We start from the raw sequence: 17,301 nt of genomic DNA, 5'->3' as shown, positions 1-17,301 counted from the left end.
TATTTCATCTTCATTTTTGAAGGATATCTTGGCAGTGTTTCTCTTCTCATTTCAAAGACGTTTCTATTGTGCTCTAGTTCCCATTGTTTCTGTTCAAGTCAGCTGACAGTTCTCTTGCTCCTTTGAAGGTAATTTGTGGTTTTTAAGATTTTTCTTATCTTTAGTTCTTAGCAAAACCATGAGGATGTTTTCTGTGGCAGGCAGATGTGGTAAGACAGATTACCTTGATCTGAACTAGCCTGGCTTTTAGACTTTGGGCTATACTATTTCTGTTTTGCCCTTTGTCCTGGGGTATAACCATGACTCAGAGGGCATAGCCTTTCTGAGGGTCTCAGCTTAAAGATGGGGGTATTTACCAGAGCCCTTTCACCTTGGCAGGTTCTGAACTTTGTAGCGCTGTGAGACTGCCAGGATCTCTACTCAGCTCTGTAGCTTCCCGGTTATTGCCTCTTGCTTGTTTTTACTTGCTTTGCCTTGTGTGAGCTGAGTTTAGGAGTTGGAATATGGGGAAATTGTATGAAGAATTTCAGATTCAGTTTTTGCTGGTTTTCTTCTCTCCAGGATCTTGGACTGACATGTTTAGGCCTAAGGCTGCTACTTTCTGTCTTGCAAATCAGCAGATGCTTTGAGGGAAAAGTGGAGGTTAATATGGGGCTTGCCTCAGGGCATTTCCATTTTCTCCTTTAGCACCTCAAGTCCTGGCTGCCTTGGTTGCTCTCTGGTGCCTTCAGTTTTTTTTATTGTGAGGAAGATTAGCCCTGAGCTAACATCTGTCGCCAGTCCTCCTCTTTTTGCTGAGGAAGACTGGCCCCGGACTAACATTCGTGCCCATCTTCCTCCACTTTCTATAGGACGCTGTCACAGCATGGCTTGACAAGTGGTGTGTCAGTGCACGCTCGAGATCCGAACCCTGGGCCGCCTCAGCGGAGCGTGTGCACTTAACCGCTATGCCACCGGGCCGGCCCCCAGTTTTTTAATACATAATCCAGCTTTTATAGTTAATGCTCTAGGCTAAAGGATTAATCTGATGTAAACAGCTCCTTGATGGCAGGAACAATAACTTTTTAACCTAATAATTTTAGCAGCCAGTAATGATTATTGCCTAGATCCATTATTTCATTAGGATTTGCAAAATTGTTATATTCTGATTCTATTATTTCTTAACTGGAATACTTCTATATCAAGAAGCTTTCCCAACTGCTTGATTATCTGAGGTACTTTTCTTACAAGAAGGTCACAATACCAGAATACATGGTTCATTCTCTTTATTGACCAGTTTTTAGACTAATGAGTTGCTTCCTTGGCATTTTCCAAATGTGAGCAGTGTTTTTTTTATTAAAACAAACTCAGACTTAATGACATTTAATAAATAATAATTTAATGATATTAACTCATACATTTAAACATACTATCTTGTTTACCCTTCAGTCAATAGAAATTATTACTATATTTTTAATACTCAAATTTTCTTGCATCATCCCAAACCTTGGGTATTAGGACGTTCTTCAGGTTGTTACCTGCATCCTTTAGACACATCCCAGGAGTCTTTGGCTTTCTTGCTTTCTCATCTTCTAGGTTCATCTTATGTTTCTATCCCATGTAAAATCCTTTTAGCAGAATATTGTATTTAGAAACCATAGTCTAGGTGCTAATGGGATGGTCATTATGTTCAGGCTTTTCAGTGGACAGATTTTTCTTTTTTTAAAGAGAAGACACATCATGAGTTTATGCTGATATTTACAAATCAAATTTAAGATTATAGCCTTTAACTTAGTCTCTTTTGATTTTTATATATGTATTTTTTTCTTATGCCAAACAGTTTCATTCCTAATGTCTTTTACTTCTTTGTTCAATTTATCGGTTTATCTAAAATAGTTTCAGGTTGCTATCAATATTATTGCTAACAATATGATTACTTATGAAGGTTTAAGATTCCTTTGCATTTCTTTTCTTCCTTAGATATCCTGATAAGAATGTAACAGATTCCTTTGAAATTCTTGTCATTAAGCTATCAACTTGAAATACCTTTAGGCTCATTTGTTTCATTTTTCTTTTTAAAAAAATTAAATTTATTTCTTTCCATATGTTCTCCTATGGTTAAGCAATTTAGTTTTTGGTTCGTCTGCCTCTGTTTATATTTTAAAAAAAGACACACACACAGGGATGCCGATGTGTGTGAACGTATGCATATAATATAGGTAATGTATTTGTGTATCTATACATAATATAGATAAATGGTACCACGTTCTGTGTACTGTTCTGCTCTTTGCTTCTTTCACTTATATGTCATAGAGATCACTCTACGGCAGTATATGGATAGATTCTTCATTCCTTTTGTACAGTTGCATGATACTTAATTGTATGGATGTACAGTAGTTCATTCCACAAGTTCCTTACTGATGGACATATGATTTAATAATTTTTTTTATTATTATTATTATTTATTTATTTTTTCCCCCAAAGCCCCAGTCGATAGTTGCATGTCATAGCTGCACATCCTTCTAGTTGCTGTATGTGGGACACGGCCTCAGCATGGCCGGAGAAGCGGTGTGTCGGTGCGCGCCTGGGATCCGAACCCGGGCCCCCAGTAGCGGAGTGCGCGCACTTAACCGCTAAGCCACGGGGCCAGCCCTGGACATATGATTTGATGTTCATCTTTTTTGGCTTTATAAATAATGCCATATCTTTCTGTTTATCAGTATTTTTTGGAACAGAATCCTAAAAGTAGGTTTATTAGTTCAAGGAGTAAATGTATGTGTATGTCTCTCCACCCTTTTATTATGACATTTCAAACATGCAGCACAATTGAATTTTACAGTGAATACCTTATACCTATCACCTAGATGATACCTAATAGTAGCATCCATTTACTGTCCATTTATCCATCCCTCTAAGTATATGTTAACCCATCTTATTTTTGATGCATTTCAAAGTAAATTGCAGACGTTTGTATACTTCTTCTAAATACTTCAGTATACATATCACTAATTAGAATTCAGTATTTGTATAGAGATTTTCTTTCTTGATTTTTTTTACTTACAATGAAATGAACAAATTAAGAGAGCATTTGCTGGGTTTTTTGATAAATGTGTATATCCATGTAACCCAAACCCCTTATTAAGATGTGGCACATTATCATCAGCCCAGCAAGTTCCCTCATGCCCATCAGTTGACCCTTGACCCAGAGGCAGCCACTGTTTATATTTTTGATATACAGTCTATAAGGGATTTTGAATGTATTTTAGTCGTGTGTTGAATTCATTTCCTAAGAGACAATAGAGAAGTTTTCTTTTGGGGTATGTATGTGTATGTGAGAAATTCGTTCAAGAGGCATGCCACTTGTTAACGTTTGTTTTCTTTTTCTTTGTCTGGATTTCAAAGTTACCAACGTGGCGTATTTTTAACACTTTTCCTCCTCTTATTTCCATAAGCACCCCTGCTACTTTGGAACAGAACTACATAGTTTGTGAGCTGCAGCAAAAAATAAGTGTGCTATATTCCTTTCTGAGAAGCCACCTGAAGAAGAAAAGTATTGTATTTTTCTCCAGTTGTAAAGAGGTATCGAATGTTTATTTTTCTTAAGTTGTTCATGTTGAGTCATCCCTTTTAAAATACCAAGTTTCAGTTAGGTAACAATTCTTCTTTTCTGGTAAATACAGTGCTAGATGTGGTGAGGGATCTGGAGATAATGAGAATCCTGTGTCTTTGTTTTAAAGGAGCCTGTGGATGAGATTTTAAGCTTAAGAAGGGAAAAATCTGTCAGGTTTTGCTTTGGTATTGTTAGCATCTAGCATAATACTTAGAGCATAGTAGCCCTCAGATATTGGTAGAATGAGCAATTGAATGGCTAGTCTAAACCAATGATCTGACACTCACGTACCCTCCATGATACTGAACCAAACATGCCATTTATTTCCATGCCTCTAATCTTTGTTCATGCTGATCTCCTGAATGCCCTCCCTGTGTCCCTTCACCCTAATTCTGGGGGAATATTTAGTGTAGTTTCAGGCTAAGCTCAGATGTTACACTTGGAAGTCCTTTTCTTACACTCCCCAATCTCCTTGTTAAAATCAACTGCTCCCTCACCATCCTTCTGTAGTGTTTATATCTTTAATTTATTTAGTTTATAACCTTTCTTCAGCACTAGCCATGTGCTACAAATAAGGGGTTCAGAGACTTGTTCTCTTCCCTTAAAAAGAAGGGACTGTGGTTGATTTTGTGTCAATTTTCCTCTACTGTATTTCAGATTGCCTGATGACATATAGTTGTTGGCATATAGTAGGTAGATTCTAGATGTATAGCTTTGGAATAGCGTAGCATGATAAATATGCAGGTAAGTTTCCCTCCAGCTTATGGGTAAGATAAGTAGTGGTCTGTGTATTGTTGGGGGAAAGCACAGGACCCCATCATTTTAGGATGGAAAGAATGACTTCAGATTTTTTTTTTGGACCTATTTTAGATTTTTAGAACTTTACATCTCCTAAAGAAAGGATGTTTTTGGTATCTACGTACAAGGAAATAAGTTTGAGTGTATGTTTAAAGTTTTTATTCTATAATATTCTGGTTTCTCTCTTGTCACAGTGGACAGTGTCCTTGCTTGTATCTATGACCAGCCCTTCTATATGTGCTCCAGATCCTGTCCTCTCACCTGCATGAGGCATTTGTTACTACAAATATCCCCTCTCCTGTTTTCTTTTCTCATTATTCCTGAATATTGCCCATATTAAGAATAAAAAACAAATCTCATATTCCTTTCCAGTCCTTCTCTTCTCTGCTTTTCTTCATAGCAGACTCTTAAAGATTTATCTCTACTAGCTGAATCACTGCATCTCCTCTTCTCTCCTCAGTCCTCCACTGAGTCAGCCCTTGTTAAGAGTTACAGTTTGCCAGGGTCAGTGGTCAGTCATTAGTCCTTATCTTAGTTAACCTCTCAGAAGCGTTAACACAGTTGATCATTCCCTCCTTCTTGAAACACTTCTTTAGGCTTCTGTGACTCCCCACTCACCTGTTTCTTCTCTTGCTTTCTGACTGTTCTGTTAACCTCCTTTGCTGGTTCTTCTCTGCCTGACCATTACAATTTGGAGTGCCTCAGACCTCTATACTCTGCCTTTTTTTTTTCATCTGTACTCTTTCTAGGTAACCTCTTCAGTTTCCTAGCTTTAAATGCCATCTATATTCTAACAATTGACAAATCCACATCTCAAGCACTGACCTCTTTCCTGAGCCCCAGACTTGTATATCCACTTGATTACTAGATATTTCCAATTGAGTATCTAGAGGGCATCTCAAATTTAGCATAGGAAAAACAATTTAAGATTTCCTGTCGCTGAGATCTGCTCCCTCCAACTCTTCCACATCTCAATAAATGAATGCTTAATTCTTGTCTGTTTTCATCCCATGTTCAATCTATTGTTAGCTCTCATTAGCTCTACCACTTCTCGCCACCCCTCATGCTAGTTTAGTCTGAACCATGCTTAACTTTCTCTTATTCCTGGTTAGTCTCTTCATTCTCTCAGTTTCTTTCCTATAGTTATTTCACATTGTAGCCAGAGTGATCTTTGGAAAGTAGAACTGGAATATGTCACTGCCTTGCTTCAAATCCTCCAGTGACTTTTCCTATAAATTTAGAATTTAAACTCCTTAGTTAGACCCTGTATGGCTTTACTCTGTATACGTCTTCCACCTCATCTAGTTTTTTCAAGAGGGGGAATTCAAAGTCAGTCTTGATTCAAGAGATGCAGATTGCAGAAAGTTTTCATGGACTGAATTTACACTTCTGCTGTTTCCATACATACTTTTCTGAGACTGATTTGCCTAAGAGTGCATCTGTGGTCTACAGGTTCTTTTCCCACATCCCCTTTCGTGGTAGCCCTTTTTAAAACTTTACAAAAGAAAGGCATGAGTTCATCTATCCCTAATCTTGTTGGTGCATGGTCTCAGGATTAGAGAAGCTTCCTGGCACCAGGGTATTGCTGTTCAGAAAGTGAATGACTCTGAGAACTGGGTAACAAGTCATTTTGCAATTCGGGTAGTTTCTCATTCTTTATTTTCAACAAAATTTGAAGGGAAACTTAATAGAGTTATTAGTTGATAGATAAAATTATTTGTAATCTATCATGGTTTTGAAACATTTTATAGGAGTTCAAAGAGTTAATGTTCATTCTAGTCCATTTTCTGTATTTTCCTGAAGAGATTTTCTTAACACCTATATTAGAAAGAGAAAATAAGAATAAAATGATGCTGTACTCTTCCTTAGTCTAGCAATCAGCAGTATTCATTTATGAATAATAAAACTAAAATAACAAAATAACACTCGGCAATGTCTAGTCCATATATTGAGATGTATTTACAATAAAATTATTTTTTATGTCTAACAGCTTTTTTAATCAAATTCTAACATTTTTTTGTTTGGTCAGTTCTATATTAATAATTGTAATAAAGCTCAGTCTGAGAAGAAAATTTTTAATGCAGCTTTATGACCACAGGAAATTTAAAAAAGTTAAAACTGATATACATAGTTTTGTTGTAGAAAATCATGAATTGTGATAAAGTAATCAATAAAAGCATATTCAAGCATAAAACTATTAAGATAAAGTTCTGTGGGGTCAGGAAATAGAGAAGAGTTCAAAGAGGAAAAGAAATGATGCAAAATTTCTTTGTGTTAAAGAGTTTCTTCACATTTTGTTAATCTTTTTTTGAACTGTACTTTTTAAGAGCAGTTTTAGGAGCAGCAAAATTGAGGAGCGCTCTTCCACACATGCATAGCCTTCCTCATTATTTTTACCTATTTTTAAAACAATTAGTGGTGGGTATCAAATGGCTCTGCTATGTAAATGCTATTGGATACACTTATAAAAGGTTTTAAGTATTTACTTTAAAATATCAATATTTAATATATCCTCGAAATTACATTATTTGCAATCACTTAAATTTGGAAAAATGTCAGATACTAACTTAAAAATGTAAGGGGAACATGGGGGCTGGCCCGATGGCGTAGTTGTTAAGTTCGCACACTCTGCTTCAGTGGTCCAGAGTTCTCAGATTTGGATCCTGGGCATGGACCTTTGCACTGCTCATCAAGCCATGCTGTGGTGGCATCCTGTGTATGAAATAGAGGAAGATGGGCACAGATGTTAGCTCAGGGCTAATCTTCCTCAGCAAAAAAGAGGAAGATTGGCAAGGGATGTTAGCTCAGGGCTGATCTTCCTCACCGAAAAAAAAAAAAAATGTAAGGGGAACATATTTTTTTCAAAATTCTTTTAGGAAATAATGTGAGCAAAAATGTTTGAAGACCACAGCTCTTGACTACATTTCCCTTTCTCTGCTCTGGTTTTTTTTTGTGCCCAGGATCTGAACCTGTGAACCCCAGGCTGCCGAAGCAGAGCACACAAACTTAACCACTATGCCACTGGGTTGGCCCCTCTGCTCTGTATTTTTTTAATTGGTGAAACTTGTTGCTCCTTAATACATTTTCAGTGTTCATCTGTAAGCTTACTTCCTGCTGTTATTTAGAAGTACCAAACTAATTTTTCTGTTAACGCCTAGGTTCAGTATCTGTACCGAGTGTTCTGCCGGCTACGTCCTGGTGTTTCTATACTTTCCCTCCATGGTCGACAGCCCCAGATGAGAAGAATGGAAGTCTATAATGAATTTGTCCGTAAGAGAGCTGCAGTACTCTTTGCTACTGATATTGCAGCCAGGGGCCTGGGTAAGAAAAGTTTTGAGAAAATATTCTGTGATCGTGGGAAATACAACTTCCTTATAAATGGGTATATTTTGGGAATTCAAATAGTTTGACTCAAATAATTAGGCTTTCTTTTCTTATAAGAGAAAAATAAGTAAATTGATAACTGAGATGAGTAACATTAAGGATATGTCAGTGAAATTTTTCATCTTTTGTGCTCTTATTGTTTCATGATGATAATTACATCATAGGATCCTGAGGAGCCTGCAAAATCAAAGGAGGATTAAAAGTTTAAAGATATGGACAAAAAAAAGCCCTGTTTCTTTGCAAATTGGAAACTTGTTGAGTATTATAACTTATTTAGCAAGAAAAATTGGTGAAGTCCATCTTTTCACCAAACATTCTAATTTTTACTTTAATGTATTTAAACTTTCCAAAATCCACTGTGATAATATTATACAACTGGTGGCTTTGTGGGTGTGGGATGGTGTATGGAAGTAATAATAGGAAAACTAATTTAGAGATAAGAACAAAGGATGAGAATAAGTAGATGGTAATTTGAACTTTTCAGTCACTTTATTTCATTGTGTTAATTATTATGGCAAATTTTACACACACACAAAGAGAATAAGTTTAATGTACCCTCATCTCACCTTGTTTCAGCAATTATTTTTTTCGTAATCCCCCTTTTCTTCCTGTCTCCTTGTCCCTCTTGTAGTATTTTAGAGCATTTCTCAGACATCATATCAGTTCATTCCATGTGACTGGAGGCAGTAGCCCCAAGTGTGAAAGTATTTTTAAAGCTCTCTAGGCTATTTTCTTAGCCCCACAACAACTCATCCCACCCACCCTTCCCCGCCACCTCTCATGACTCTTTGAAGATATAGTTTTGAAACATTTTCATTGTGTTTGTATCTATTTATATCACACTAATTCCATCCCCCCCTGATTTGGGAACCTAAAATAGTTCAGGTCAACATAAGCAGTTAATTATATTGTGTATATATATATTTACATATATAAAATGTGTCATACATCGCAATGAACAGATATTACTCCTGTCATATTTTCCTTGAATTTTGTTAAAGAAACCAAATATTTAGGAGATATAGTTGAGGTCTTTTTTATACTCTTTCCCTGTCCCATTTTTTGTTCCTCTAACCCTCTCCCTAGACATAGTTACTGTCATATATTTGGTATGTAACCTTTTAGTTGAAGGCTCTTCACCGCTGGTCCAGTCTATGATAGAATTCAGGGAATCTGTGAACTTAGATGTGGGAAAAAAACTAAATATTTTTGCTAACCTTTAACTGAAATTTAGCATTTCCTTCAATTATGAATGTAAGCAATGGGCTATGTGGTATTATAGTACCTATGATTTTGTCACTAGTTGAAATTATAGGTATTTTCATTTTACATTACAGTTTTTGCAGATATCTTGGAATGTTGTTTATGCTCAGTACTATCTTGATGTTATGGTGGTTATTAGACCCACAACTAGGTCATGTTATTTAATTTGTTGGAAACAAGCATATACATTACTGTATCAGAAATTCAATAAAAATGTTTATATTTTATTATAATTTCTTTTGTAATCCTATGTTTTACTTTATGCATTTAAAAACATTCTGAGAAGGGGTTCATAGGCTTCAACTATGGCACAAAAAATGTCAAGACCTCTGTTCTAGCTTATTTTAAAAATTTTATATGAATGTATTTATGAGCAATATATAGTATTATCTTGGGTGTTTAAAAAGTTTACATAAATGATACTATACATGGTAGTCTATAACTTGCTTTTCGAGTCTTAACATGTTGATGTATAAAGATCCAGTGTACTTATGTAGAGTATCTCATAGTATGAATTTATTTATCCATTCCTGGGATAATGGACATTGAAGTTGTTTCAGTCTTTTTATTTCAAAAATGTACAATGAATAATGAATATCCTGAAGCTCTATTCTTATGTAAATGTCCAAGAATTTCTTTGGAATACACTAGTATTTTTTTAAAACTTTATTCTTTATTTTCTCAATTATTTTATTTTTAAAAGAATAATACATGCACATGGGTAAAAATGTGTAATAGTGAGACATAGCAGGCCCTGCTCTACCCCTTCTCACTCTCCAGAGACAACTACTTAAAACTGTTATTTCTTCTTTTGGTATTTAACTTTATATTTCTTAGTAATATTTTATACTACAATTTCTTAATTTGTCAAGTATAGAAATTATCCGAAGATTTCCTATTGTTACCTCTCTGTCATTCCTCTTCTACTACCCCCATCTATCATGACTTTTGGTAAAATTAACATTTAGTATTTACATTGTTTTGACTATATAATTGCTGAGGGAAGTAGTATACTAAGATTGTCTCTTGTACTTTCTTTTGTGGTTTTCTTTGAGTTAATAATTGAGTTAAAATTTGCCTAGTTTTCTGTGTTCCTAGTTCTGAGTTTTCTCATTTCTGGCACGTGTCGCACGCCTGGTTTCCTAACATTCAGTATTTACATTATTTTAACTATGTAGTTATTGTTTGCTGCTGAGGGAATTTGTATACTTAGATTGTTTCCTTTTTAAATAACATTTGCCCCTTTCCCCCCGTTATTTTCTCTTTAGAGAAGAATATTTGACCTCTTTAATCCTCTAATGTTCTTGTTTCTTCTGTTGCCCATCTCATTATTTTTTTCTTGCCCTTCATGGGGGAGTTCCTTGATTTTATATTTCAACTTTCTTATTACAATTTTAATCAAGTGCTAAGAGCTCCTCTTTTATAACCTTTTATTCTTGTTTGGATACAGTGTTATCTCTCCGAAAACATTAAGTTTTTTAAAGTTCTCTTTATACTTTCTGTTTATGCTGAGTTCCATTTTTGCTCTTTGGTCTCTTTCATTTTTGAGATTTTCCCAATCGTCTGCAGTTGGATGTCTTTTTATACTTAACATTGAAGCACCACAAAGCTTATATTAAGTGACTTGTACGTGGATGAGGCTTGTTGACTAGGCCTTTGTTGTGAGAGGATTTGGACAGAGTTGATCATTTTGTGAAGGACCCAAAATGTCAGTCTATTCTTTTTGAACATTCAGTCTCTGCAGAGAAAAATACTTGAATCTCTTGAGCAGAGGGATTAAGCTTGCTACTGGGTTTCTGGAAGCCTAACAAGGAAGTATGCACAGAGGCCTCCCAGTCAGCCTTCAGACTTTCACTCAGGGCCCCTGTTTTCCCTCTGGCTCTGGTGCCCCTGCTTTCCACTCTATTCAGTGTCTTGGTTTGAAGCCTTTCTCCAGTAAAAGACTTTTGATTTCCTTCCAGAGCCCCAAATGTACAGGATAAGGGAGGGAAGCTGCGGGTCTCAGTGCTGCTTTCAACCCATCTTCCTGTTCATAGCTCTGAAACATGCCCTTGCCTTCCGAGGTCCTGGTTACTTCGAGTCCCAAAAGAGAGAATTGTTCTAGATATCTCCGTTCTGTTTTTCTTGGTTCTTCTTCCCCATTTAAATGGATTCAACTCTTTTGAGTAGCTTGTATGACTTAGTCAAAGTTTTGATGCTCATGGGTAGTCAGAGGTATTAATATCTTTCAATACCTTTTTCTTTCTTTCTTTTTAGTGCTCAGCCCTTTTCTCTCTGATAGAAATTGATTTGAAATCCTCACAGCAAGGTTTATAAATGACTAAAGGTAGTTCTCTTAAGGAGTTGAGAGCAGGATCTCTGGAAATGAATGGAAACTTCTGTAGCCAGAAGTATATAGAGAGTAATTATTGCTAGGAAATGGGTAAAGGGACTTAGAAAGACATCATTAATTTGAATGGAAATAGGAATAACAGGAAAAGTAAACCTTCATTTAAATTTAGAAACCAGTTCTATAGTTCACTAGGAGCCCATGAGAAGTAGTACTTTTAGGCTATTAAATATCAGGGTATTTCATTATTTGTTTGACACAAAACAGTCTGTCTCTTCTGTGTCAGATATGAAATAATCTTCACATTCAAACGCTTTTTAGTGCACTTTGTCAAAGAAGAGAAGTGTTATCTCTTGGTTCATACAGTTTTATTTTTAATAGAGTTCACAGATGATACCTATCAGTTTGATGTGATGGAAAGTTGTGGCAAACAATGTTGTGAAATAAAGATAGTGCAGCAGCACAGATCTTGAAACTGATTTCTTAGCTTGACATTCCTTCTTTCCAGATTTCCCGGCTGTGAATTGGGTTCTTCAGTTTGATTGTCCAGAGGATGCCAACACGTATATTCACAGAGCAGGTAGAACTGCCAGGTAGGTGTGTTGGCCCATATCTTTGCTTTTGTTGCTATTTAAATAAAAAAGTATGCTTTCGGAACTGCAGACAAACAAATGGAGGATTTCAGGTGAGTGCTGATTTGGTATTTTTGTGGTGTAGGTTGATAGCAACTGATCAGCTGTTGTAAGTCATGTGACTAAGACTTGATGGATTAGTGCTGAGAAAAATCCATGAAAATTTTTAGTTTTTTGTTCTAACTTTCTTCCCTTACTAACCTTTTCAGCAGCACTGCTCACCGAGCCCGTCTCACTGAATCCAACTGACTCCTCAGTGAGGTATAGGATTATTATTTAATCCCTATTTTCAGATGAGAAAACTGAGTCTTTGAGCAGTTAAACAACTTGTTTGAAGATCCAGAGAGCCAGGATTTGAACCGAGGCTGTTTGACTCCTCTAGTCTAGATCTATTCTCTTACTTCCTGTGGTACAGGCTCCAATAAGAGGCAGCAGGGTGGGTTTGAGTCATAGATTTATAGATTTCTCTCTTTTCGTTTTTTTCTAGTGTGAGAATTAGAGGCATTGCTGGAGGCCACTCCCAAGTACTCCCTTTTCTGTGTCCCCACTGCCTCGCCCAATAAAAGCACCCTATATTTGCTAATGAGCTATGGGGAAACTATCTGGAAAAGACTAGAGCAGAGTCGTAATTATTTGGGAATAAAAGGCATGGAAAGGTATTTGAATGAAAAGGATAATATGCTTTGTCATTGCTTTTGAGGTTGCAGTGAAGTTGCGAGGTATGTGTTGCTGGTGGAACTGTAAATGGTTAGCATCTTTCTGGATACCATTGGTAATACTATCAGAAGCCTTAGTGTTCTTCCTTTTGCCTCAGTAATTCCACATCCAAAAATTGACTTTAAGAAAATAGAGAGATGGATAAAGTTTCAGTAAAGATGTTCATCTTACTGATACTCGTAATGGTTAAGAATTGGAAACAACCTAAATAGTCACAATAGGGTTATGATTAACTATGATTAGTCACAGATGGACTATTTCTTTGGATTTACATTTTTTTCTCATCAAAACTGGATAACTATAATATGGATGTCAATGAGACATTTATGCTTAATGATGGAAGAGACACCAACTGTTGGTCTCACTGGACTAACAGTTACTTCTGATTTTAAGTCACCAATTTTTGTTTGATTTCCAAGGGATGGCAGGATTTTTAGTCCCAAGACTTAAATCCTCATCCATGCAAAGACTGTCCTTCTCCAGCAGGCTTGTTCTACCGCTTAGCCTGCATCTCTTTCAGCAGATGGCCCCAGGTATGAAAGTGTCCTCTATCCCTGGCTTATCTAGGAAGTCCCTTTAGTGTTTAGTTTTTTTAAGTTTCTTTGTATCCACAGTTCTCAGTTGGATTTAAAGAATTTTTTTTATTTTGGTGAATTTTGTTGTTTGTTTCAGCTGAAGTGAAAGTTTTTCATGTCCTTTTACAGCCTAAAAAGAAGTAGAGCTCTTTCTGCTTATTTGCTAATTTTCACAAAATGTTTGAATGTTTAAATATTTTTTTGTTGATTCAGTTTTACCCTGTGGGCTGTTAATTATGGGCTATAATCAAAATGTACTCACTTAAATTAAATGTATTTCTTTTGACCAGCATGAAGGGAGAGAATAGTATAATAGTGCAAGATGAAACTATTTTAAAATAGGATTTATGTACTAGGGGATTCAAAAGTAAGTCTTTTTATTGCAATAAACTGTGTGATTTGAACAATCAGTAGAGTTAGAACTGGGTTCTGTGTATGATGTTGTGCATTCAGACAAACTTGCCTTTAGAATGGTAACATTTTGATTTCAAATGTTAAGTAAATGAGACCTGGGTAGAAAGCAGCCTTGTTTTCTATTTTAAAAGTAGGTGCATGGTGCATCATGTCTTTTATGTGTTGCGTACATGTTCGGATTATCTTTCATAGTGAGATATTCAGAGAAGTCATTAGTTATGGTTGGTGGAATGAATGTTTCTCCACTGTTTAATTCTCTTTGGTAAATGTGTAGTATGTGTGAATTTCTACATGTACCCATGCACATATTTGCATTTTGTGGTCCTGTGGGTCTCTAGAGAGATAAGGTTGCATCTAGTCTCTCACTAACATGTTGGATCAGGGACATACAGGCTTTTTAGATGTGCCATTGGTGTTGACATGGATAGGGCAAACTAATTCTTTTATAGAATACATTTAGCAGTATTTTAAAATTATTCTTCCTGTATGAAGATTATTGGACATCTCTGCATCAGGAAAAAGTCCATGAAGGGGAAATATTTCGGGGTTGACCGTTCCCAGAGAAGTTGTTAAAAATCTTATGTAGTTGAACATGCCATGGTGAACATTAAAATGATCTTAGTGACTGTGGAGATGAAGAGATAGAACAACATCAAAGTTGATTGTATTTGAAGAAAGAGAATACAAATTTTAAAAACTATTGTAGGGGTTGGCCCGGTGGTGTAGTGGTTAAGTTGGCGTGCTCTGCTTCAGCAGCCCGGGGTTAGTGCTTTTGGATTCTGAGCACAGTCCTACACACAGCTCATCAAGCTGTGGCAGCATCCCACATAAAAAAATAGAGGAAGATTGGCACAGATGTTAGCTCAGGGACAATCTTCAAGCAAAAAGAGAAAGATTGGCAACAGATGTTAGCTCAGGGCCGATTTTCCTCACCAAAAAAAAATAAAACAAACTATTGTAATGTAATTTCTAATGTGGTCATTAATTTTTAAAGTACAAGCTTGTTTGACCATAACCAATTAAAAATATTTTGAATTGACTATTTTAGTTGTATGATCAGTGGAAAGGTTTAGGGTATGTAATGCTTATTTTTTCTTTGGCTGTTTAATAAAAAATAACCAAAATGCAGTTTAAAAGTTGCCATTGGGGCCGGCCCGGTGGCGCAAGCAGTTAAGTGCGCGCGCTCCGCTGCGGCGGCCCGGGGTTCGCTGGTTCGGATCCCGGGCGCGCACCGACGCACTGCTTGGTAAGTCATGCTGTGGCGGCGTCCCATATAAAGTGGAGGAAGATGGGCACCGATGTTAGCCCAGGGCCGTCTTCCTCAGCAAAAAAAAGAGGAGGATTGGCGGATGTTAGCTCAGGGCTGATCTCCTCACAAAAAAAAAAAAAAAAAAAAAAGTTGCCATTAATGGGCAACTTTTTTTTATCTTAGAGATAGAAAGTTTCGTGGGCCATGAGACTGGATAATTGAATTGAATAGAGGCTAAATTAAAATTTGAAACTAATTAAAGTCCTATGTGTATTCTGTAATTAAAACCAGGTTGCCAGATAGTGTTTGCTTTTGGATTTATAATGTATGAATATAGAGAAATGAATTCAGTGCTTTGTGGCGAAATGGCTAAGGTTTGGGGAATCTTTTTTGTTTTTTTTCTTTTCTGTGTTTTAGCTAAGTAAAAATAAAGGCCGATTCAGCTGCTTGTTGCCTTTAAGTACTTATTCTGTTCTAATTTATTCACCTGTCTAAAATTCTTTTGATCTCTAGCAATTGAGAAAAATTCCCCCCTGTTTTCCTTAACCATCCATACCCCTTTTGACAAAATAACCTCCTTTAGAGACAAATGAGGCAAAGGATATGAATATAGTTTTATAAAGTGGTGTCTTGTGATATATTCCATCACTTAAAAGTGATCATCTTTGGGACTTGCTGTGTTTGGTTCTCACAAAACCAAGCTCTCCCATTTCTTATAAAAATGCCCCGTTGAAAATAAAGATTTAGGAAGTACACATCAGATATTCGTAAGTTTTTAAATGCTTTTATTTGGGGAGGGCGAGTCTGTGAGTGGAAAATGGGAGTTTATATATAACTGTTTATATATAAACAGTTGGGAGTGTATATATAAAAGATGGGAGTTCATATGTAAGAGATGGGAATATATATATGTGTATATATATATGAGGGGAATATATATACATATACATACACACATCGTTTTGTTTTCCAGAGTATTGTAGTGGTAAAATAATAATAATTTCAGCAGTATTCCAGCTGAGCCTTATTTGCCTGGCTGCATTTCATGGATCTTAGCTTTTGAGTGATTTAGGTAGCAAAATGTGATTCCACTAGGGGACAGCAGAGGCCAGTTCTTTGCATTGCATACTCAGTGGCAGCAGTTGAGATCAACAGCAAATATAAAGATGGAAAGTAGTTAACATTTCTAATGTGATAACTTGTGAAGAGCTCATGGTTTGTGGAAAACACTGGCAGTTTATGGAATAGATAATGAGAATTTTTTTGTTTTGTTTTGGTGAGGAAGATTAGCCCTGAGCTAACATCTGTTGCCAATCCTCCTCCTTTTTGCTGAGGAAGATTGGCCCTGAGCTAGCACCTATGCCCATCTTCCTCTATTTTATGTGGGACGCCTGCCACAGCATGGCCTGATAAGCAGTGTGCAGGACTGTGCCCAGGATCCAAACCCGTGAACCCCTGGTCGCCGAAGCTGAGTGTGTGAACTTAACCACTATGCCACTGGGCTGGCCCCAAGATAATAAGAATTTTTTTAAGTGTCTTTAGTTTTAGTTGGTTTGTAAATTGAAGTGAAAAGACAGTTTCCATGAGCATTAATTTACTGTGTATATCTTTATATATAAGATAGAAGTAATTTTTGCTAGTGAAAATTATTGCTTTTTTCATCTTTAGCTCAGACTTAAGATCCTGTCTTCAGTCCAGTCCTCCTGGATAGAGGCTGGTGCCTCCTTACATGGCCTTCTGCCTTTGTCTGTTGGTATCTAGAATTTAAAACTTTAAGAAAAGGGCAAAGCCAATCCTGTATTTTGTATCAAGAAGCGTTGAGCTGGGGTAGCATATGACCTGTGTAGCTATAGAGGTAGATAAGGGAACTGATATTTCTTGAGTCTATTTCCCATGCACTTCCCCCTTGCTCTCCTACTGTCTGTTATCAACACAACAGGCAGCGATCTTTCTAAAACACAAGTTGGATCATGCCACTCCTTTGATGGCTTCCCATTTCACTCAGAGTAAAAGCCAATGACCTATTGGGTTTATACTATTCAACCCTCCTCCAACCCTATTTCCTATTATTCTCTACTTGTTCCCTCTGCTCCACACTGGTCTAGCTATTACTCCTACATGCCAGGCGTATTTTTTTTTTGCCTTAGGGCCTTTATATTGTGTTTCCTGTGCTGGAATGCTTTTTCCTCAAGTGTCTGCATGGCTGTCTTTCTTACCTTCCCCAACCACTCCTCCTTACCTTGCTCTGTATTTTCTTTTTTCCATAGCACTTAACACCTTCAAATATGCTAGAGCATTTACTTATTATATTTGTTTTCTCTTTCTCCTCTCTAGAATGTAAGCTCTGTAAA

General features: G+C 36.6%; 1 protein-coding gene across 3 annotated transcripts in view; it reads left to right on the top strand.

Moving 5' to 3' along the window:
- Window positions 1-17,301, top strand: part of DDX10 (DEAD-box helicase 10) — a 286,412-nt gene that overhangs the window by 15,603 nt on the left and 253,508 nt on the right. For all 3 annotated transcript variants that reach the window (XM_058545265.1, XM_058545267.1, XM_058545268.1), the window contains exons 7-9: window positions 3,432-3,558; window positions 7,546-7,708; window positions 11,872-11,956. In XM_058545265.1, the coding sequence (XP_058401248.1) occupies window positions 3,432-3,558; window positions 7,546-7,708; window positions 11,872-11,956 (375 nt within the window). The remainder of the gene's footprint in view (window positions 1-3,431; window positions 3,559-7,545; window positions 7,709-11,871; window positions 11,957-17,301) is intronic.

Source organism: Diceros bicornis, chromosome 7, assembly GCF_020826845.1.
Source record: "Diceros bicornis minor isolate mBicDic1 chromosome 7, mDicBic1.mat.cur, whole genome shotgun sequence".
NCBI lineage: Eukaryota > Metazoa > Chordata > Mammalia > Perissodactyla > Rhinocerotidae > Diceros > Diceros bicornis.
This window is presented reverse-complemented; position numbering and strand designations above follow the sequence as displayed.